Below are 24,535 nucleotides of genomic sequence, written 5' to 3'. Positions count from 1 at the left end.
ATGGGTCATTCCAGCTCAAACGGAACAGCACCGGAAACCATTTTTCTATTAGGCCCAAAATGACTTATATATAATTAACATCACTGAGATAATTGATTAAACTTCAAAGGGATAGCGAGAGAAGGAAATGGATTGAACCCTAATAAATGTTTATCTATGTCAATCATGTCGCACACAAAGTGAACGATATTAAATTGGCCATTTAATCACCATGGCATTGTTTATTATTGATTCAGTTGAATGACCAATCAACCAAAACGTTTATTTGGTCAATACAAAATAAATAAAAGGTTTTAATGTATTTTTTAATTCCATATTAATATTGATAGCCGGGGTGACTTTGATAGGTTTTAGTTTTTTTTTTTAAATACGTACGGATGGTATGGAATCATACTGACCGTTGTAGATGGTATGATTCCATACCAATGTCATCCCGGTTTACGGTATCTTACAACGTTCTTGGCATACTTGTCATGTCTGTAACATAGTTACCTGCGCATTTTATTCCTGAGGCCATATGGCCTATCTACACTCACTTGCCTTAGAAATGTTATGTAAAGTAAAACAGATAAGTTAAAAAAAAACTTACGGCCGTCATCAGGTTTCGTCAAGTCAAGTTTCTAATTTGATTACGTTTCCATTGTAGAAGATCAGATTCATTTACATTGATTCAAATTCCTAAGCTAAGTGAAATTTTTCAAGTATAGTGATTGTAGATTGTTCATTAATCACCTTGAGAATCCTTGTTAACAAAATTTCACAGAGACTGGAAAAGAGTAAATTTGGTTTGAGAATAGTGTAAATTTGGCCATTTCCGGGTGGAACTTTAGGAACAATTGAAGCTTATTTTTTCTATGTCTTTCGCTAAACACCGTAACAAATAATTCTTTCGAACTCACTCAACAGCAGGTTTAAGCGCTTTCAAATCAAATCTGAAGTTTTCTTTTTTATGGAATAAATCCATATTGTATTACCGTTACAGGATAATTTTATTTCAGTCAGGAATTTTATCATCCAGCAAGGTAAATAAAGTCGCTGTTTCCGTTGTGGTGAGTTCACATAAATCGAATTGCAACTCGCGGACCAGCGGTTCACTGCTCGTAGGACGTCCGTACAGCTGGAGGGAGTTTATTTGTCCAGAAAAATTTCCACTACATAAAAGCTCCACCGCAGAATTGTTATTTGAGGAGTTGAGCTCGTACTCAACGAGAAGTGATGTCTGTGTAAAAAATAAGCATGATGATTATTTGGTATTGATATCAGAATAAAGTTCAAATACCTCGTTGAGATTTGCGTGGAATCTCACTTCGAATCCTTCCACAAAGACTAGACTGCCAGTTGAGGTGCAGCTTGTCGCTCGAGGGCACGAAAGAGCTCCAATCAAGTGCATCGGTTGCAGTCGCACCTCATCCACAGATATAAGCTCAGCTAGGACTTCCCTCAGGGCTACGATGCGACCCGGTCTAATGAAAATTGGTAAATCTGACTCGACGACGGTGTAACTCAGCGGACGATCCTTAGTTTGGGGCAGTTCTTCGCCGGCCCATAGTTCGTAGAACTTCTCCGGGAAATAGATGTCAATTTGGGTCATTTGGGGCAATAAAACTGGGACCACCAACAAGGAATCACCGATCATAAACTGCTCCCAAAGTTCGGCCGTGTAGTTCCGGGCTTCCTCGTAGTGATAGAACATTGGCCGAAGGTACGCCGAATCAGTCACGATCAGGGAGTTGAAGTACTCAATCAGAGCGAATCGATTTCGTATTGTGGCGTGCATGATTCGTTCGGCAAATTTGCTGAATCGATTCGCGGTTCGATCCGACGAGACTTTGAATAGTGGCAGCAGCGACCCAAACTGATACCATCGAATGCAGAGCTCTTCCGTTACGTTGTCCCTTGCGTTACCGCAGATTGGTGTTCCGATAAAGCTTATTCCTGCCACAGAAAGCCCGATAGCTCGGTTGACTTCATTTCTCAGTGATATCCATGAAGCTGAAACGTTTTGCGCTATTATAGCTGCCTTTGTTTGCATGTTGTACGTTCCAGTGATCAAAAGTTGATCTTCTCGGATCACACGTTGTACGGCCTGTACAGCCTCAGGACCAAGTCGATTTTGGCTTTTGATGATCATTTCTCTGTTACCAGGATATCGAACATCCCAATTTACTACTTCTTCCAGTGATGAGTTCAATCCATCTGGTAGATAAGTCAGTTCATCTCGAGTAGGATACGTTTTATTCCCATCATCCCGCAATGCCGTTTCCTTCAAACTGTATCCATCGGCGTTCAAGTTTGCAATATACCTCCACGCATCGTGCATCCAACCACCTAATTCCAACCGTTCCGATCTCCAATCAACGTACGTAACTGTTCTATTACGAACCACCCCACGATACGATCCAAGCTTGGAAGAACTTCGCAGCAAAAGATCCCCAATCGTTGCATTCTTATACGCCACCGAACTCCCCGTAGGTTCCAGCACCATAACGACAGGCACCACAAACTTTTTCCCACTTCCCTTCAGCAGCAAAATCGTCTGCTCCAACTCACCACCGATCGCCGGTGGATCCGACAGCCAAAACAGGTCATCGTTTATGCAGTGCGAGTCGAACATAACCCCAGAGTTGATCAACCGCTGAATGTCCTCCCTCACAGTTTTCACGCTCGCATTCCTCGCGTGATCACAGACGTGCACTCCGTACGCCCAAAACGGCGGTCGGTACTGGTTCTGGTTGATCGTTTTCAGCTGCCGGTGCAGATCTGCTGGACTTGGGCCGGACAGCAGCTCAAGCTGGAACGAGCCGGTGAACTGGCTGCGAACTACGATGAGGCGCGACCGGACGATTTCGATTTCGGTTAGGCCGGGGGTGGTGAACACGACGCCGTTGTACTGTTGGCTTTGGAGGTCTGAAAATGGGAATAATTTTACAAATATTCATTTTGATATTTTAATATTTTATTATTTTAGTATTTTAGTATTTTAGTATTTAAGTATTTTAGTATTTTAGTATTTTAGTATTTTAGTATTTTAGTATTTTAGTATTTTAGTATTTTAGTATTTTAGTATTTTAGTATTTTAGTATTTTAGTATTTTAGTATTTTAGTATTTTAGTATTTTAGTATTTTAGTATTTTAGTATTTTAGTATTTTAGTATTTTAGTATTTTAGTATTTTAGTATTTTAGTATTTTAGTATTTTAGTATTTTAGTATTTTAGTATTTTAGTATTTTAGTATTTTAGTATTTTAGTATTTTAGTATTTTAGTATTTTAGTATTTTAGTATTTTAGTATTTTAGTATTTTAGTATTTTAGTATTTTAGTATTTTAGTATTTTAGTATTTTAGTATTTTAGTATTTTAGTATTTTAGTATTTCAGTATTTTAGTATTTTAGTATTTTAGTATTTTAGTATTTTAGTATTTTAGTATTTTAGTATTTTAGTATTTTAGTATTTTAGTATTTTAGTATTTTAGTATTTTAGTATTTTAGTATTTTAGTATTTTAGTATTTTAGTATTTTAGTATTTTAGTATTTTAGTATTTTAATATTTTAGTATTTTAGTATTTTAGTATTTTAGTATTTTAGTATTTTAGTATTTTAGTATTTTAGTATTTTAGTATTTTAGTATTTTAGTATTTTAGTATTTTAGTATTTTAGTATTTTAGTATTTTAGTATTTTAGTATTTTAGTATTTTAGTATTTTAGTATTTTAGTATTTTAGTATTTTTGTATTTTAGTATTCTAGTATTTTAGAATTTTAGAATTTTAGTATTTTAGTATTTTAGTATTTTAGTATTTTAGTATTTTAGTATTTTAGTATTTTAGTATTTTAGTATTTTAGTATTTTAGTATTTTAGTATTTTAGTAACTGCACCCATTTGGCTGAAAATTTCATTGACCCACAACAAAGATTAGAATTCAAAAAATCACAGTTCCTGTCCGAATTTTACTAAAATTTCGTCAAAAAGGAAAATTATACAAAACTTTCTCAGATCTTGAAAAATTAAATTGAACATTAAAAATGCATATTTTTCGAGCTTTCAAATAAAAATATCGGGCCTTTTTCCGTGTACCTATTTTATTCTCAATAGTCCTTACAACTTTTCCCTTGAAAACAAATCGTTCAGAAAATCCTTTCTCAACACATTTTTGAATATTCAAATGTCCATTTGGTTTTATTTACCTACAAAATTGTATGGAAAACTGATGCAAAATGATTTTTAGAAAATGCATGGTCAATGTTTCATTGGAAGCAAAAAAAAAATTAAAATTGAAAATCTCGAAAAAATTGCTAAATTCTAGGGATAAAAAAATTTAAATAACAATTTAGTTACACCAAAAAGTTATGGTCGGTTGTCTGTTATCTGTCGACTATCATCGATAATCGTATTCCGATAACTGAAATGTTTTTCTTGCAGCGGACCTCAATTTGAAGAAACCAAACCACCCAAGCAGCTACCCACTTGACACGATTTAATATCTCAACACGGTATTTAGCACCCAAAACACCTCTTGTGTTCTCCTGTCAAAACCATTGCTCCTAATACTCACTGTATCCCATCACGGCGGGGACGGCCGACGCGTTCTGGCTGTTGAAGAGTAGATATTTACGGGCCGGCTCCAGCACCGCTTCGCCCAGCCCAAACATGCTGTCCACTCCCAGATGGAGGGTCCACTCGAAAAAGTTCTCCGTCACAACCAGCGGCCCGCGAGCGGTGGAGAAAATAATCTCGCCGGCCGTGACGTTGCTGACTTCGACGAAGAACGTCGGGCTGTAGATTTTGGCCTGCAGGTCACCGGCGTTCACGGTACTGATGGGTTGATCGGAGGAGGTGGTATCGGGTTGATTTGCGGTTGTGTCCAGGGTGAGTTGTATTCTTGATTGGTTGAGAACTCTGAGGTGAATGAAAATTTTAGGGGAGGCTGGTTTGTGGTACGGAGTTTGGTTTCGAGTGGGCGTCAACAGCGTTCCGTTGCGCCATTCCGATTGGACGGATTGGTATTGATGTTCGGAGGGAAGCGAATGGTAACAGGTTGACAGGCTGGTATAGCAACAGCCCAGATTGTGACATTCTTCCTTGGTACTGTTGGGGAAGCCGCACTGGATGTGGTACAAGGTTGGGTGGCCACATGTTCCCGTTAGCAGCTGCCGGGGAGCGTGACCAATTTCTTGGGAAAAGAAAAAGAGGTAAGCGAAGGCCGGAATGACAATCGCAGCCACACCCAGCACAAAGAACAATCGAATAGTTTTGTTCAAGAGCAACACGTGGATAAAGGCAGGTCCTGTTGGTTATGAGGCCGGGGTTAATTGAATAAAGCAATAAAACGACGCAACGCACATACTTTTATCAAATTCCGGGAAATCCACCTCGTTGATGTCGGTGTCCTCAGTGGGCTCACGTTGCCGCAATGGCGGTGGCATCGTCTGGTAAATTACTTTTTCTCCCAAGAGATGATATTTCGAGTCTCGTTAGATGAATCTCACCACATCAGCGTAATTTGAAGCTTTCCAACACACGCGGTGAACGTCACAAATTGGAATTACTACGAATCCGGTGTTATACTATCATATAACCCAGCCCAGGCACTGTTTCAAGCACGTAATCCGTTTCCTAGAGAATCATCCAACCCTTCTGAAGCGTCAAAGCTTCGTTTACCAAACGAAATTCCAAACTTGGTGCGGTGTGATCCTTTTTCGCACGTTTAGCTTCCAGCTAAATCATCCAAATACCGTCTTGAGGTAAATGGATTAGGTTAGCGAAAGGAATTATTTACTTTGAGGATTTTGTCTTCTTCGCGTTCAAACAACGCAGCAACAGCACTTCCGTTTCCGCCAGTGGATAGCAGAAAATACCGTTAACGTCCAAACCAAACAGCCAGTAAATCCTTTTAGCGAAATCACCGCACAAATCTCCGCCTCCCGCGTAAGACGTGACAATCGGACAATTAACGTTCTGCTTTGATTGGCAATAATTGAGCGATTGAGCTGGCGACCGCCGTCTAGCAAGCCCAGGCCCACCTATTTCTACTAATCTACTAATTGCTTGTCTTGTTCGGCGTTCTCAAGGAACGTTATCTTATCGACTGGTGGGGAATATATGGCACTTTTACTAGGTGGTAGGAGACATTCGAGCGATAAAGATGCCTTTGATGACTGTCCCTGGGAAAGTGCAGTAAAAAGCGAAACTTTTATCATTTATGTTTGCAAAACGATTGCATGTTCATCTACGATTACGTTTTTTCTCAAATTTTTCGCAAAGACAACCAACAAAAACCTCTACAATTCACTCGGAACTCTAGGTAGAGGTTAATCTAAAAAAAGAGAAATCGATTTTTTGGAAAATTGTTTGAAAATCGCCAATTTGAAATAAGGCAAAAAAATAGCATTCATTTAATAGAAGATTAAAAAATCAAATTTTGGACTGAACTTTAAATAATTCATATTTATTTTAATTTTGAAATCTTTTAATATTCATCGATATTAAAATAAAATATTAGCATGGGTTGTCAGATTTTTTGTCTAATATTAGACAGTTTCGTAACCATTTTTCAAACTTTGTGTTAAATTATTTTTCAATAGTTCGAAAACAAGTGGCAAAACTATTAAAACTTAAAAAAAACATTAATTTTCAAGCCTTGGTGTAGAAATTTAGCAGGTTTCTCAGTATCAAATAATTAGCGCTTGTTTTTGAACTGATGATATCTTGACAAATATTGGATCGACTGTCTAAACTTTGGCCCCTTTTAAATGTTAAGCTTGAGTTTGAAATTTAAAAAATATGTTTTTTGAAAGGTTGAAAAATTTCATCTAGATTTTATTTTTTACGATTGACAATCGGACCAATACTTGTCGATCTATCGTCATTTTAAAATAAGGTTGATTGAAGAACAACATAAAAAACTATGTTTTTAATTTATTTATCTTTTTTATGCTTCTCAGAAACTATATATCCGAGTTTAAAGTCTAAATATAATAGCAAATAATTAATAGAGCCGAAGAGCATTTGAAATCTGAAGTCATTTCAACAATTCTGACTATTTTTTCATTAATGTATTGCTTTAATGCAGAAAATTTGCCATTTAACAATATTTTTTACCTGTTATGTACCCACTTTTCCTAAAGAAGACCTGGGTCCATAATCCGATTGTGGACCTAGGTCCATTATAGGCAAACTGTTATTTTTATATCATATTTAAGGGTGCACAGCAACCAAGGAAGTTGTTGTCTTCTTTTTCCAAAATTGACAAACTTACGGACCCAATCCTGCAACAATCTGATTGAAAAAATGAGCAAATTTTGTTGTAAATCGCTAAGTAGACAGTACTTAGGGGATGAATCTAGGGATGAATAAAAAAATATATCGATAGGTCCCGTAGTTTCCAAAATACTAAAATATCTGTAACAAAAATTTTAGTGCAAAAGTTCTGGTTGATGTGCACCGTTAACTGATACTTGATGTTATGATGCATTGTGTGGGTCAAATGATAAATAAATGATTATACATAATTTTAAAATGGTGCCTTCAATTGTACAAAATTTAAAGTAGTTTTCAATTGCAAACTTAATTCCACATTTGAAATGGCATTAAAAACAAAAAATTGGGGGCCTTTCAACGTTTTTGAAAATTGATATCTCCGTAAAAAAAAATCCATGTTATCCATGCTCAATAAATACTTTTTTTGTGGTTTCAAAAATAAAGATAAAATAAAAAAAAAGTTTTGTTTTTTTTTCACGTTGAATAAAGCTATTAGAATTGTGTTCAGACGAACCAGTGATGCAAAATGTCTTCTTTAGTCAAAAGAAAGCCCCCCAAGAAATTCCAGCCAATTTAAAAAATACAAATGAAATCCATTTCCGATTTTCTTGAATAATTGCTCAATTGCCAAACTCAAAAAAAAAACACTTTATGAAAGCTGTAATTCATGACCAAAGTGCTGATAGGCCGATAAAAGAAATAGGCTGAAAAAGGGTATAGTTCCCCTATAACAATATAACTTCAACTGAACTTGAAAGTTTTCCTTAAAATAACTTTTCTTATGACTAATTTTTGGAGGACATTGCAAAAAAAAAACAACGGCCTGAATGCGTTCGGCTGTTTATTTTGTCGAAATTGAAAATAATTTTAATTTGGACTCGATTTTCCATTAAAAAGTCGAAAAGAAAAATGCATTCTTCCATCTTATATAATCAATAGCAAACACATTAATGTAAATAAATAAAAATTACAACAATTATTTCCACCAATTGGCATGCAAGTTTTTATAAGGTTGACTCCAAGTTCAACAAAGTGGAAACCTTCTGTTTTCAAGAACAAATTTGTTTTCATTTAATTTAAAAAAAAACTAAATGTGAAGATTTTATCTTTGAAATTATCCTTTGTAAAACACTCACTAATTACAGCAAGTTTGATGGATTTCTGCTTCAAGCTGAATTTTATTAATTTCAATTAACCAAGGGGCTAGACACTTTATGTTTTATCAAAAAATGCCGAACACTCTAGTTTTGAGTGTCATCTTACGATCGAACTGTTCTACTCTTGCATCCCAAGTACAGCAGCACTCACACATTGACACTCATTTATAAAACTGTCAAATCTAACCAAAACACAAAACACACACACTCACACCTCGAAGAGAAAGTCCATTCCAACTGTCATCACGTATCCCAAACATAAATGCGCGCCTTCACGCACACCACCAACAACACCCCAGTTGCATACACGACAAGTCATGTCAAAATAACACTGCCCGCCTGTATTGGTGTCGCACACCTCTGTTTCGACGAGGAAAAAGTGCTACTTGAACTTTTTTCTTCGTGCGAGCCCCGTTCGACGAATTGTCGCAATCGAGCGCAACTTTTTGTGTAAATATTTACGCCAATTTGTCTCGCCCGAAAGTGGCCAAAGTGCGTGTCAAAGTGCGGTGCAAGTCGTGGCGCGTCCGTCGGAAGTGAAATTGACCGGATTACCGCTAGATTCGGGGCGAAAAGTGATGTTTTTCGCGCGCAGTGTCTGACGGCCCCCTTTTCGGTAGCGCCCCCTCTAGTAGCAGTAGATTCTTTGCTCTCGTTGACAGAGTGGTTACGCGAGACGCCATTTTAGAATTTTTATTTTGCTTGGCTAACTCGGATTCGGGAGGTTTTGGGATTGTGTTTTGGGTGGAAGAGATGGAAGAGTTCGGGAGCTGAAAATAGTGTTGGATTTTAAAACATTCCGAAATAGTGCTCATCTTTTAAAGTGCAAGGAAGTGTTTCCTTCATAAAAGTGCAAGGGGATGATAGCTGTAAAGCAGAAGAGATGTAGTGGTAGTGGTAGTGGTGAAGTTGATGATGAAGCAAGTCGGAATGAGTGAGGACGAGAGGTGAAATGTTGATTTAGGTAAGAACCGTGAGTGCCTACTTTCAAGTGACCTGAATTTTGCTTTTCGAAATGGAATTTTTATTAGCGACTACTATTTTGTGTGAGTGTGCGAGTTTACGTGCCTATTTAACCAGTTATCCGACAAAGTACAGTTAAGGACCAGAGATTGAATTGCGTTGCAGGAGATTCACCTGATCAAGTGTGTTACCAGCAAAACAGGGTGCATATCTCATTAGATTGAGGTCATGCCCCTTAATGAATGCAGTCATATAAATTCTGTCAATCTGTCTTCTGTCAAAAGTTCTGTCAATTAGGCTTATTTTAAGCATTTCAAAGCTTTTTTATTGCAAATAGACTCGTCAAACGTCATCTGCAGCTCCTTCGTTGGACTGTTGACAACAGTTGCAGTCTATAGCTAATGTGTGTGACCCCTTTTCGGTGCATAATCAAAGAGGAGCTTGTTCACTTTACATTTAGCTTTGCAGTTCAATCTAAATGTGAACAGATGTGTGAAGTTTAAATTGTTATTCCCATTTGGAAATAGAAGACAGACAGATTTGCTTTAAAAAAATGGTTTGACTTGTTTCAATTTTTTGGCTCGTATCAAAACACCTACCAAGGTGCAGAGTTTTATTTTGCTGAATTTCATTTTTCAACCAAACGATATGTGCAAAATATGTACCTTTCCATTTTTTGCATTCCAAACTTCCACACATTAACCATGTGTTGGTATCGAAAAATTATAACCCTTTCATCCGAGTGCGCGCACGTGCTGGTGTTGGTGTGTTTTCGGTACATACCTGCATGATACTGCTGCGTGGAGTCTTCCTTCCTCTACCAGACAGAAGCTCGACGTCATCAATTCGGACGGTTTGTTTGCTTTTCACTCGCTTTTCTACTTGTGCTGCGTCGGATCTGCTGATATCCCGCGCATTTTGACTCCCACTTAAAATAAAAAAAAAACAAATGTGTAGCTTAATTAGTTATTATAAAAAGGCTAACATGAAATGTAAGTGAATAACTTGAAATGGTATAAAGTTATAAACTTTAAAATCAGCACTTTGATCATGGAAATTATGCTGACACATTTTTGAAATATGTTTCGTTTGATAACAAAATTATTCCAAATCCTAAATATCAAATTCTCCCTTAGGTTCTTTTTTTAATTAGCAAAAAAATGGCATTTTGGGCCCCCTAGATCCTCCTGAGAGCGCTATATCTTTTTCATGAAGGCGCAGCACAAATCGGAAACTTGGAAAACTTACAAAGTACATAGCTTCTCTTGGGACCTGCTGAGGGCGCCAAATTGTTTAAGGAAGGCGAAATTTTTTAAAGAACTTGTTAGTCGACGACTAACCTACAGCTCAGCCCTGATACCAGATCAGATCAGAAATTGAAATTTAGTGACCATGGAAAATTAATTTCAAGTCGAACTTTATATTTGCCACATCGATTACTCCGCGACGTTGCAACGGAGTGAGAAATAGCAAAATTTCGACTCTTTTTGGTGTCATACAAAGTTCCAACTCATGTTTTAGTTATGATAAATATTTTACATTATTGATCCAGCTGCTATTGATGATTGGATTATTAAAAAAATAAGTAAATATTTGAAATGTTCGACCTATCAGCCAAAACGCGTCGTTTTATTTTGTCAAAGGTATTTCTAAAACCCAAAAAAGCGAAAAAAAAACCAAAACCAACACCTAAAATTTCTATAATTTAATTTTCCGTCGTGTTTTAAAGAAAAGATGCAAGAACATTTAATAAAATAGGGGAGAGTGAGGAGACTTGATCCCCTTTTTTGTGCCGCACATGACCCTGGCAATTTCTCACAAAACTATGAACTTTTTGTATTAATTGAAAGCTTAAACCTAGGCTTAAACATTGAACTGTGTATGACTGATAAGGGTTTTTAATCAGATGAACTCTTCGAATCATGCCAAGCTTTTTAAGAAAAAATATTTTAAACCGGCATTTTCAAAATGTTAGGGGTAACTTGATCCCCCTTTTCAACATTTTGAAGAAATGTTAAGCAAACTGTTTCTTATTCATTCAAACTAGTGACAATAAGTAATAGCAATTTCTCATAAAACCTGCATGTTTGCGCTCAAAATATATTTTGTATGTAATTTTTTTAAAACTTAAAATATTCTTTTTTAGACCAAAATTGAGCATGTTTACAATAGCTGCTAATTTTTGTTTACAAAACATTTGAAAAAAAGGTTCAAACTGCGTCTTGTACAACTATAGAGCAATTCCATGTCAAATAGGGAATCGGTTGTACCGGACCCTCTCCGATTTCAATGAAACTTTGTAGACATGTTATCCTACGCTTATGTAAGCCATGTTTGTGTATACGGAGCCAGTTTGACTCGATAATGACATTTGAGAAGGGCGTAAGTGTTTTATATATTTTTGTCATTCGTAATTTAAACATGTCTATATCCTGATGCCGTGGCATCGTATCAAAAACTGGTCAGAGACAAACTTGTAAGAAATTTGATGGGCTTTCCGAAAAAAATACTGAAAGAAACAAACACGCCACTTTTATGAGATTATTTGATTTTTAAGTTTAAAAGTTAAATTTGAAGGTGAGCCTAAATGCAGGATGGAGCAACTCACTTAAAACAATACACAAATCATTTGCTGAAACTGTTTTTTTGAAAAGTGAAAAAAAATTGAAAACCAAATACGGGAATCGATTCTCCAGACAATTTTACATAAAAGTTTTCATATTGGCCATTGTCCTAAGTTCAATCCTTGTGATGTTAAGTTGGTTTTTCAGCCTCGTTAATAGTTTTACCGGAAAGCTCGTTCAATTTCCCATAAGATTGTCTCTAACCACTTTTCGAAATAACTCGTTTTTTGATGATTTGAGCTAATTTACTATCCAGGTTACTACCATCCACTGAACTACACTGAAAAAAATATTCTCTTTTCAATTACGAGCGATGCAATTAGCTTATAACTTATCATTTTTATTATAGCTGATAAAAAATCATGTAATAGGTTGGAAATGAAGAAATATCATCAGGGTGTAGTATTAACAGTCAATTTTAAGAGAATGCATTCAAAATATGTCTTTTCTAACAATTTTTCACCAGAATTTGAAAATTAAAATGACTTGTTGTGCTTCGAATCCCGGACACCGATAAAACCTGATTTTAAATCCGGACACTTTTGCTTCGAATTCCGGACACTTGTTTTTGCTAATGAATCGCACAAATTTGGACTGAAATGTTAGTGAATGGCATTCTTTAGGTCTCAAATAAGCTGTTAACATCAAAACAATCGATAGTTTATATAAAAATTTGCTTGAATTTGAGGAAATTAAAACCATAAATATCTGCTTTGCCTTTCCGGTGCTTCGGACGCCTATGAAATATTTCGCGTGAAATGTTTCGCATTTTTGGTAATCTTATAATTTTATTTTTTTTATTTTTTTTGACATTAACTACAGCGTTTAAACAAACTTTAAATGAAAGTTGATGTTAGAATTCATCAAATAACCCATTTTTGACATTTATAATGCGAACTTATATCCAAATAATTAATAAAACAAGATGAGGTGTCCGGGTTTCGAAGCGTCCGGGAATTCGAATCATGACGTTATCTGTGAGCCCATACTTCCAATTGAAATGTGGTCAAGGACAATCTTTTGGAAAATTTGACGAGCTTTCCGGTAAAAATATTTACGAGACTGAAAAACCAAGTCTGTCATATAGAAATTGTCAAAAACCATTATAAAATCATTTTTTCAACATTTTTATTTTTAAAACCGCTGTAACTTCACAAGGATTGAACTTAGGACAATGGTCAATATGGAGACTTTTATGTAAAATAGCTTGGAGAATCGATTCCCGTATTCAGTTTTTATAAATTTTGACGTTTAGAGCACTTTTCAAAAAAATAGTTTCAGTAAATGATTTATATATTGTTTTAGGTGAGTTGCGCCGTCCTGCATTTTTATTGAGTCTTTTTTGTAACATCTTAGGCCATGTTCACAAAAATTTTGAACGAAAAAAATCGTTGGCTCACCTTCAAATTTGACTAATAAATTTAAAAATCAAAAAATCTGATAAAAGTGGCGTGTTGCGAATGTTTAACTCCATGTTACCGGCTCACATCTCTCTTCTTAATGTCTCGATACTCTCGACGATACACCACTGAATGCCATCTTGGTTTACATATCGAGATGTTTAAAGTGCAACATGGAGTTAAACTTTCTGTCAAGCTTCTGTAAAGTTTTCCATGACAGCTGCGAATGTTTGACTACATGTTACCGGCTCACATCTCTTTTTATTTTCTCGATTCCCATATCTTCGGATGCATTTTTGGGGTTATTTTTAAACCCAAAATAAATTAATTAAAAAACGAGATTCGACTATCGCAAAATGTCAGAATATGGAAATGGTTTGGTGAAATATAATCTGATTGGCATAATTTCTTCTTAGTATACCCAAACATGTTGGCGATAGGTAATATTTCATGCAAAGTTATCCTACGCATAACAAATACGCCCCTTACAAATAAATTTCCAGCAATAAATTTGACGTGTTAATCCCGGGGTCCCACATCAACTCAACAGTTCATTTGTCACATCCCTCACTTTCCACACACCACCGCTCTCTGCTCCTTTACCCAGACAAAAAAAGGACTTTTTGTCGGGTCTCCCTGCCGTGAAACTTCCGTACCTGGAGTCAATTTCACGATCCATTTTTATCCTTTCTATGAGCTCCGGGAACTCCGGGTAGAAATCATGAGAAATGGATGATTTTGAGTGGCGGTGAAATGGAACCGACCCTATAACCCGTTTGCTTCTATCCCAGAAGCATGCAAAAGTGGAAATTTCGCAACGGAAAGGCTTTAGTGTTTTTTTTTTTCTCTTGATTTATAGCTGATTTAGGGAGGAGAAAGGTATTGAGTATTGAATGGAGTTTTAAGGGTAATTCCTAGGGTAATTCAAAAGAAAAAAAGTTTCTGAAAAAGTTGTTGTTTACACTTTTTTTAAATTTCCAGCAAAAATACCTTCTACCTTTTTTTTAATAACCTATCAATTTCCTAGGAAATGGAACCCATTCACAGCATTAAAAAGAACTCCGCAAAAAAAAGTTTCCAAAAGAGTGAAGCACGTGTCCTCACGTGCCAACACTGGGATCCAACTTTGCTATTTCCCAGACAGGACGAGAAAGTGATTTCTCTGCAATAAATACACAGGAAAGAACACAGCACACACGTACACTTTACCGACCATCATAAATCACTTTTGAGCTTCCTGGGCTTGGGTTGAAATGGGTTGGCCGGTGCGTGCTAATGGGCTCCGGCAAGGTCATTCTGGGGATTATTTCACCCCGAAGAAGCCATCTGTTGCACCATGAGCTGGAGGAGCAAGTGCTGGAACATGAGTTGTTGAACCGTTTCGATACAGTTTTATGGGCGGCCGGGGTGCAGGGTCAAGGTCACGAACATGAGATGAATGTGTCTGATTTCAAACTTATCGATATCAATTGAATTTATGCAACGTTCAGAAAGACGGCAATATCTAGAAGCTTTCATCTAGACTTTTATTTTGTTAAATTTTAAGCATTAAATTGTGATTGATGATGATAAAAATACGTGAAATATCCTCAGTTGAAGTAGTGTTGACTGTAGAAACGACTGCAAAACTCGCTAATCAATATAAAACCTCGATATCTAAAATATTTCCAGAGATGCTGAAAGCATGAAAAAAAGCAATTTAAAAAAAAAATCCCCATAAGAAAATGTCAGATCACATGTTATAAGAACATTATTTCGCAATATATTTAAATATTCCCTTTCCCCTCTTCTTTCAGGACTATCGAGATGCGGTACAGTAGTTTCACCATCAAATAAGCAGAAAATACAGAAAAAAAACTCTTAAGTAAAAGTAATCGGATTCAACAAACGGACCAAACCGTAAACAATAGAATCGCCTGAAACGGGTGGGAATAACCACACGTGGTCAGCTGCGATTAAGGGGGTCGCGCGCGTCTATAAAGGAAGAATCTTTCGAAGCGTGAACTAGGGGGAAAAAAATGACCACGGTCAAAACGAACCCGGTGGACTCGAAACCCCCCGGCAAGTCCCCGCTGTCGTCTTCGTCATCCTCCTCCTCCTCATCGGACTCGGACGATGGGTCGGACTCGTCGTCGGATTCCGACTCGTCGACCTCGGTTGCGTCCACCAACAAGACCAGCAGCAAGCAGGGCACCGGGGGCGATAATGGCGTTGGCGGAGGAAGTGGAGACAAGCAACAGTTGCAGCATCAGCAACAACAGCATCAACAGCAGCAGCAGCAGCAGCAATTCAGCGTTATGAGGTATTGTATCAGTTGAGAGAATAGAATTAATTTGCGAGATGGAACCTTGGACTAAGCTATGTTTACCATTGGTCTTAACTGCCGCTCTAATCTAGTCCGTCCCATATGTAAAAAGTGAGTGCTGAGATATCGCCTTGAGAAGCCCAAAAAATGTTCCACCATATTTTACATTTCTAAGCAAAAAATTTTAAAATATTTTGTTCATCAATTATTTAAATATTAGTTCAAAAAATATCCCAACCCTAAATTTGATTCAAAAAATTTAAAATTAGGAGGTTAATTTGGCAATTTTTCGTGAAGAGACCGACATGACTTCATTTGTTCATCAATAAAGGCAAGTCTGTTATGTTATCAAGGTAGGCTTGAGCATTAACAACAGAAATTTACCTGTCAATGCTTGGTTTGTTTTGGTAGTTTTTCAAGTAATTTTAATTAAATGATCTAAAATTTTGTTTGTTGCAGGTTAATTGAATTTGACGGATCATTCTAGAAAATGAATTAGCTATGAAAATGTAACCAGCAACGAGACAAGCAATTTCTTTTGCTGCAATATTTTAAGAATTGGACCCGTAAAATTGAGTAATCCACAATCTATGAAAACAGAAGTGGAACCTAATCCAGAACCATGACAGAGGTTATTCATTCAAGAAGGAAAAGAACTGATTTTATGGAATACTAGGCACAGTGGTATATCTTTTTTACCGCGGTTGTCCCTTGCATGAGACAAAAAGACAGATTATTTTTTCGACTGTGACGCTTCAAAATTCAAAATGTATCTTCAATATGAACAACTTAAAACGTTTTTGTTCTTTTTGTGTGCTTTAAGAGTTCATAGAGACATAGGGGAACAGCATCTAATTCCAGCGTGCCTCTAATGTTGGCAGGTCAGAACTTTGACATTCAATTAAAGCTAATTAAAAGCGTTTTCAACTGAACTCGAGTGATAAATAGCGCAATAAGAAGTGAGCATGCAAGTTTCTATCAAAAGTTTTACAAAATTAGTTGTTTAAATAGTGATAATCAGCAAATTGGATGGAGTTAGGAGCGAGTGCTTAACCTGCCAAAGATACGAGAATTTCCCCTAGTTTGTGTAATTTATATATTTGAACAATTAATTAACCGAGTTGTGAGACATTTAAATACAATGAACTGACTTGCCTTTATTTTGCATATATACTAATATAAAAATAACACTCTAAATTGATGAAAAAGATATAATGTAGAGCATTTTATGCAGCTTGCTGCATAATATAACTAAATTTAATTAAAATATGTTCGTCATAGCACAAAATTTAATCATATGTCGATCGCCCGAAAAAAGCTTTTGATTAAAGGCCCACACTTTGTGTGACCTTGTGGCTTCCCACACGATTAAATCAATCAGCGATGCTCGAGAGACCACACAGCTGCGGTTTCCATGATTGCACCCGCGTTTGGCACGCGCTAATTAACCATTGAGTCGAATCCTTTTAAAACAAGTGCTTATTAAATCTCACCACCATCTCTCGTTTCTCTCCCTCTCCAAATTTCCCCAGCTCCGACAGCGCCGGCCTACGTATGAAAATCGCCATCCCCCGAAATCAATCCAACTCGACGCCAACGCCGTCTCCTTCTGGGGGCAACACATCGAACCGGCCCGGATCGACGACGACCCTCGGTGACGCTGGCAAGTCCCCGGCGGTCAACAGTCCCGTGCCGCCCAAGGCGACGGACGACGGATCTTCGCCGAGCAAGCCCGAATCGAGCCGCGCGTCGACGCGCAAAGCCAGCAAGAGCGAGTCCAGCTCGGACAGTTCCAGCTGCTTCACGAACAGCTGCAGTGACGATGAGGAGGACAGCGATAGTAGTAGTTCCGGGCACCACAAGAAGGATGGGTCGACGTCGAGTCAGAAGAAGCAGAAGTTTGTCAAGAGGAAGAAGGTGAGGTTCTGAAGTGATAGTGACGTTCTGGGGGTTTAATCAGCTATCTCTTTGATTCTAGGCGAATCGTAGCGTATCGACGAGCAGCAGCAGTGACGGCAGTGATGACTCCAGCGATTCCGACAGCAGCAGTGACGGAGACGTCGCCAACGGCGCGCCGTTGTCCATGTCTACGCCAGCGAAGCCAGTCGCTGCGTCGCAGCCAGTTGCGATGCCGGACGCAGACGCTGGATCGTCGTCGGATACCGAGCTTCCAGCGCTGGTGAACGCAGCCATAATGCGAGTCGCCGAGAGTGGCTCGGACGGCGAAAGCACGGCAATGCCGCAATACACGTCAAGCTTGCTGCGGGACTTTGTGGCGAAGACGGCCATGCTTGGGGCTGGTTCTTCTGAGTCCGCAGCTGCGTCAGCAGCGCCGTCCTCGACGGATCTACACAAAATTAAGACTGAAATGCCCGCCGCTGTTCAGAACTCGGCCGGCGCCGTCAATGGTGTGGCGGTCAAGGCGGCGACAGCCGCGGCAATCGTGCCGATCAAACGGCGAGGTCGACCTCCCAAATCTGCCTTAAATGCGGCTGCTGCAGCAGCGGCCAAAGCACCCACGCCGACGGTCAGCGAATCTCCCGATTCTGGGATCCTGTCGACGCACAGCTCGACGGGATCGCCGAAAACGGAAAAGAAGACGGCACCGGCTGCGCCGACTCAGAAGCGAAAACCGGTAGATTGTGAACCTAGTGGAAGTGGTGTTAAACCTGTCGTGGTGGCCCCACTCAACAAGTACACGATTGCCAGCTTGGACCGTAATACGTACGCGACGGAACGGGTGCTGTACCCGCCCAGGGGAAAGAAGAAACTCGGGCGTCCAGCGAAGGAAAAGCCGCAATCGGTCGCCGAAGACAATCTGGATCCGCTTTGGAAGAAGATCGACATTAGCAAAAAGTTTCACGAACCAAGGTTGAGCGGGTACAAGAGTGACGGCGGCCACTCGACGATCTGCTGCAGCAAACGACTCGCGTCGCAGAGTGGCTACATCAGCGATTACGGCGGCCATCGGCGAAGCCGACTGTCCGGATACAAGTCGGATTGTAGTACAAAGTCTCGCAAGAGTTGCGGCTACAAGAGCGATTACAGTGTAAAGGCGAAGAGTTGTGGGTATCGGAGCGATTGCAGCACCCGGCATCGGAAGCAAGTTCGGCGAAAACGCCGCAAGAAGCTGGCGCCGAACAACAACAACCTGAACAACAAAAACTTTAACAACCAGAGCAGCAAGTCGTCGAGCGTTAGCGAGCAGGATATTCTACAGTTGGCGGGGCTAACGCTCGGAAGCACAAGTGAGGAAAGCAGCAGCAGCCAGGAGTCACTGTCGTCGATTAACACGACCACGCCGTTCAGTAAAGTACTTCGAATCTCCCAGGAACAATCTCCGGTTAAAAGTTCCATCCCAACGCTGCTAACGGCAAAGAACCGAGCGAATCCGCTGCTTCCAATCAACAACTTCAAGGGAATTTTCTCATCGATCAGCCGATTCGGCAGCCAGGACACGTTTGGCTCCAACGTCGGCCCGAAGAACTCGTTCGCAACCTTCCTGAAGAGCAACCGCAGCCAGAAGGACAACGGAAAGGTCAACGTCAAAAAGCTGCCCCTTTCCAAGGCGAACGTTATTAAAAACTCCGAGGAATGCAGCAAGCGTTTCCAGCGATCAACCAGCCAAGATCTGCTCAGTCGAATCACCAACGCGGACGTCCCGAAGCCCTCCCCCGCCAAGTCCGTCTGCTCGAAGCGAAGTCGCCGCAAGAGCTGCCAAAGCGACAAGCTGGACACGGGCTCGGTCAAGAGTTGTGGCACGATCCGCCAGAGGCGTTTGAGCACGATGAGTCGGTGCAGCAGCCGTTCCGCGGGCTCGCGACACCCGTGGAGGAAGAAAAAGCGAAAGCGCTTACGGTCGAACTCGGTGGCGGGGAAGTCTTCGGCGGACGTCAAGATGAGCCTGGAGGTGGAACGGCTCAGCGAGTCGTTTGGCACCCAGTGCCGGATCAATCTGGCGAGGGATGGCTTGTTGGGGATTGGGGCGGCGGCGTTGGCGGGTGCAGCAGCGAAGAATCAGCAGAAGGGACGGTCAACTAAGAAGCGTAAGGCGTCGGAGCACGTGGAATCGCCGTCTTCGACGGCAGCGGGTACGAAGCGGAGGAACAAGAAGTCTGTACTGACGCAGAGTCCCGACGATCACAAGTTGCCGCTGAAGAAGCGTCACTACCTGCTGAGCGAACAAACTGCGAAGAGCAACGACAGCGGAGCGGACGAGGGCAAGAGTCAAGCGGTGGTGAATCCGTGCGTTGCACGGGTTGCCGTGGCCACGGCTTCAACCTCGTCAGCTGCTTCAACTTCGGTAGCGAAGGCAGTCACCCCGAAGAAGCGGCACTTGCTTAAGGTACCAGAGGCTATGATTCCCGAGGAGATTGTGCAGATCAAGTCGAGCGATTCTCCGCTGACGGTGGATCCGAAAACGGTCGAAAGTGCGGCCACCGAAACGACTTCCGGAAGCAAAAAGAATGACGCCATAGCTCGCAAGAAGAACCGACTTGAAGGTCTTTTGTCTCGAATACAGCCTACGGCGACGGTCACCGCCATTCTGGCGGACAACAACATCCTGGCGTCGACAAGCCACCGATCTACACCTCCAGCCCGTCCAACGGTGATCCAATCTTCCGCGACTTCAGCGCCAACCTCAACAGCTTCCATCACAGCTAACGCCCCACCCCCAGGAATATTCGAACCAACGGTAGACCTAGAACTATCGATCCCCACCTCGATCCCTTCGCTGATCGCGAAGGTAGAACTGCTGGACTCCCCACGCCTCAAGGAAGGCCTCTCCAAGCTGGACGGCGATGACGCCGCGAAAAAGAACTCCGAGCGAATGATCGAGCAGCTGCTCACAAAGACCGGCGCCCATCTGCTGCTGAAGAAGAAACGCAAAAAGCCCAACCGTACCGGCTTTCCCACCGTCAAGAAGAAGAAAAAGAAGACGATTGAAAAAGAACCCGCCGAGGAGGAGGTCAAGCCGGAGGTGGTTGGACCGGAACTGTTTGATTCTTCGAATCTTACCCGGCACGTTCCGCGTGAGACGGACAAGGGCAAAGATAAGCGGGGCACGACGACCAAGGATCGACAGTCCGCGAAGAACTGCGATCGCGTTCCGAAGGAGGGCGAACCCACGGACAGCTTCATCGAGCGCAACTCCCGGCCGAGGCTGTCCGTGGTGAGCCTGGAACGGCTGCAGGGTAAGATTCCGTTGACTGGAAAGGACGCGGGTTGTTCTACCACAACTCCGCCGGCCACGGGGGCCGGCAGGGGGAAGAAGGGATCGTCCTGTGAACTCTCGTCGGTTTCGCTGGCGGAGCGAAGGCATCTGAGGGCAAAGTCACGGGATAACAATGACTTGGTGGAGAAAGATCCAAAAATGAAGGAGAAAAAGTCTCGCGTGGATGTTCCGGTTGTTGGGAAATCCAGCAAGAAGGATCTTCCTCCTGAGAAGCCGGCCAAACTGAAAGAGAAGCAAAAGGAGTTGGATCCATTGCCGAACATGACAAAACCAAGCGAAAAAATCTCCAAGCATCTTCCGGACAAAGAGAACAAAAAACAAGCCAGCGTTCCGCCAACTGTCAACAAACCCAAACCCATCCAAGTAGACGAAGTCCCGCAACCACCACCCATCCCATCCCTCCCCGCTCCACTCCGCCGAACGCGAAGCAGCTCGATCGCGCTCGACCCATCCGAGTTGGCCAGGAAACCCACCGAAATCCCCCTCAAAAACGCCGTCATCAAGCTGCAACCGTGCGTCCTGTCCAACGATGATTCCGACTCGCTCGACTCGATGCCACTGCTGAAGCGCCTCCAGGCCCGCTCCATCTCCCGCCAGGTCCAACAGGAACTCCCACCCATCACTTCACCCCCCAAGACGCCATCCCGTCCACGGGGGCGACCCCGGACGGCATCACCCGCGATCTCAAACTCCGATACTCCGGCGCCGATTCCGGTGACTCCCACGCTGTCCGAACAGCTCAGTAAGCTGCGACGTTCGCGGATGAGTGTCGTTGATACGGCGCGAAGGGTTCACCAGCAGCAGGAGCAGCCGGAAGTGGTGCCCGTTTCACCTTCGGTGAAGGAAACGCGATCGGCGGCGGCGAGGAAGAGCTTCTGCAAGGATGTGACCGAGCAGCAGTTGGAGATACCGTCGGTGAAGATTGTGATTTCGAAGCGGGATCAGAAGGCGGTTGCGAGTGCCGTGGCGGAGAAGGAGCTGGACAAGGAGCGAAGTCCGGAAAGGTTTAGGGCGGCTGTTCCGAAGTTGAAACGTGGTAAGAGTGATGAGATCGAAGGGGAAAAGTCAACGAAGAAGTTGAAGCGGGATGTGGAACCACTTCCTCAGCAGCAGGTGGTCGTTCCGCTGGTTCCGGTAGACATGCAAAACTTTGACATTGAAGAGTCCATTACGCAATTGTCGAAGATCCAGCCAGCTTCGTCAACGGAAGACCTGGAACATGATCCTCTGCCAGCGGACGAAGGACCGGCGGATTACTTCCGCGATGAAACTCCTTCGCCACCGGTCGCGGACGGTAAAAACAAGAAGGTGCCCCGCAAGAAGTACATCACTGCTGGGTTGTTCTCGGACTGCTACAAGGACGACGGCAAAGGGTCCGGCCGGAGTGGGCCCAAGGTGCAACCGGAATCGCTCCTCCCACCCCCGGCGTACTGCGAGCGCTTCCTACGTCGTACTCAGCGTGACTTCCAGCTACCGTACGATCTCTGGTGGCTGCACGAGAACGGTCGAATGCCCGGACGACACTCGGTGCCGAGCTGGAACTATCGGAAGATCCGCACCAACGTGTACTACGACGTCAAACCGAATCCGTCCAGCGATCATCCGCAGTGTAACTGCAAGCCGGATAGCGGCTGCCAGGATGATTGTCTCAACCGGCTGGTGTACGTGGAATGCGTTCCGGAGAACTGCCCATGCGGGGATCGCTGCCAGAACACCAAGATCCAACGGCACGAGTACGCGCCCGGCTTGGAACGGTTCATGACCGAGCTCAAGGGCTGGGGCATCCGCTCCAAGGAGGGTGTCAAAAAGGGCTCCTTCATCATGGAATACCTCGGAGAGGTCGTAACCGAGAAAGAGTTCAAAGAACGCATGCGAACGATCTACCTGAACGACACCCATCACTACTGCCTGAACCTGACTGGCGGTTTAGTCATCGACGGACATCGTATGGGCAGTGATTGCCGCTTCGTCAACCACTCGTGCGCTCCCAACTGCGAAATGCAAAAGTGGTCCGTCAACGGACTGTTCCGGATGGCGCTGTACGCGTCCCGTGACATCCCCCCGCACGAGGAACTCTGCTACGACTACAACTTCTCCCTGTTCAACCCATCCGAGGGCCAACCCTGCAAGTGCGGCGCCGAACAGTGCCGAGGCGTCATCGGCGGCAAATCCCAACGCGTACGTCCCCTCCCAGCCTCCTCAACAGCCACCACCACCGACACGACGAAAAAAATACCGGAAACCGTCCCAACATCTTCCACCACCAACCCAGCAGTCTCCACCGAGCAAAGCCCACGCAGCGCAGCCCGTTCCCGCAAACGCCAAGCCAAAAAGAACGCTCCCCTAACCCAACTGAACGGTCAACCCCTCCCGAACTTTGTCTCTCCCACGATCAAAGAGCGCGCCCTGATCGTCGAGCATCACTGCTTCCTGATGCGAAACCTGAACAAGGTGCGCAAGCTGAAGGATCGCTCGCCGGAACATGGCGGGACGCAGTCGTCGTCGAGTCCGGCGCTGGGAGGACAAGGTAAACCGTCGCTGGCGTCGCAAATGTCGGCGTTGCGCTGTCCGCGGAATATCCGAACCCGCGGGTTGGCCTTTGTCGAGGATGATCCGGAGCTGGAGAAGATTGCGAGGATTGCGGTCGCGCTGAAGGAGATTTGTATCGAGATGGCGACGTTGAAGGGTGAGTTTGGGGTTATAGATGTTTGATCTGCAATAAGTATTAGAAAGTAATAAAGATTTTTTAATGTTTTAATCATAGAATTTCAGAATTTTTGATACTTAAATTTTTAAAGTCATACAATTTAGAATTTTTAAATTTCTGAATTCTAGATTGTTTTAAGTTTAGAAGAAGTTGAAGGATTTAAAAAGTTTAAAATTTTAGAATATCAGATTTTTAAATTTTTTAAATTCTTATTTTTTCAGAATTATCGGAATTTAAAAAAAATAATTTTCTGATTTTTTTATTTTTTAACAATTTTTAGAATTTAAAAAAAATTAAAAAGTTTAGAATTTTTTGGAATTTTTGTAAATTTCAGAATTTTCTGAATTTTTAGAATGTTCAAAATCACCTAAATTTACTGAATTTTCTAAATTTTCAGATATTTCAGGATTTTCAGAATTCTAGATTGAATTTTTAAAAGGTCCTATCTGCATAGGAAACCCATGTCTCATATGTTGTTTGGAAAATTTAAGTTAAAATGTAATAAATTTTCCAAATTTTCAGGTCTTTTAATTTTTTTAGAATTCTTTGAATTGTTAAAATTGTTATCATTTTTAAGATTTTTTTAAATATTAAAAAGTTTGAGAATTATGAATAAAATAAAAAAAAAATTGGAATTTTTTAGAATTTTCTAAATTTAAGGAATTTTCACATTTTTAAAATTATTTAGATTTCTTTGAGTTTTCAGATTTTTTAGAATTTTTAGATTTTTCCGAATTTTAGTTTTTTTTTTAATTTTCAGAACTTTCAAATTTTGTAGAATTTTTAGAATTTTCAGAAAAAAAAGGTGAAATGGACACTAGGCCGTCCCAAAAAAATGAAAAGTTGTCAAATCTTCGGTGCTCACCCCTAGAATGATAGATTAGGATG

At 41.5% G+C, this 24,535-nt stretch overlaps 2 protein-coding genes across 4 annotated transcripts in view; one reads left to right on the top strand and one right to left on the bottom strand.

Moving 5' to 3' along the window:
- Positions 1 to 910: 910 nt before the first annotated feature.
- On the bottom strand, positions 911 to 6,059 carry LOC120432378 (lysosomal alpha-glucosidase-like). Its single transcript, XM_039597572.2, has 4 exons — positions 5,343 to 6,059; positions 4,551 to 5,282; positions 1,280 to 2,907; positions 911 to 1,219 (listed from the first exon to the last, which is right to left on the bottom strand). The coding sequence occupies exons 1-4, from the start codon at positions 5,419 to 5,421 to the stop codon at positions 995 to 997; spliced, it is 2,664 nt and encodes an 887-aa protein (XP_039453506.1). The 5' UTR covers positions 5,422 to 6,059; the 3' UTR covers positions 911 to 994.
- Positions 6,060 to 8,783: 2,724 nt separating this feature from the next.
- The window catches only part of LOC120432338 (histone-lysine N-methyltransferase ash1), a 348,037-nt gene continuing 332,285 nt past the window's right edge, over positions 8,784 to 24,535 (top strand). For 2 of the 3 annotated variants that reach the window (XM_039597527.2, XM_039597526.2), the window contains exons 1-4: positions 8,787 to 9,376; positions 15,196 to 15,701; positions 17,237 to 17,621; positions 17,683 to 23,626. In XM_039597527.2, coding sequence (XP_039453461.1) covers positions 15,418 to 15,701; positions 17,237 to 17,621; positions 17,683 to 23,626 — 6,613 coding nt within the window. In that variant the 5' untranslated portion in view covers positions 8,787 to 9,376; positions 15,196 to 15,417. Of the gene's footprint in view, positions 9,377 to 15,195; positions 15,702 to 17,236; positions 17,622 to 17,682; positions 23,627 to 24,535 lie in introns of all 3 variants that reach the window. The other variant, XM_052709242.1, reaches the window with a different exon arrangement.

Source organism: Culex pipiens, chromosome 3 (assembly GCF_016801865.2).
Source record: "Culex pipiens pallens isolate TS chromosome 3, TS_CPP_V2, whole genome shotgun sequence".
Taxonomy (NCBI): domain Eukaryota; kingdom Metazoa; phylum Arthropoda; class Insecta; order Diptera; family Culicidae; genus Culex; species Culex pipiens.
The sequence above is the reverse complement of the archived record's forward strand: the minus strand, read 5'-3'. Positions and strand labels throughout refer to the sequence as shown.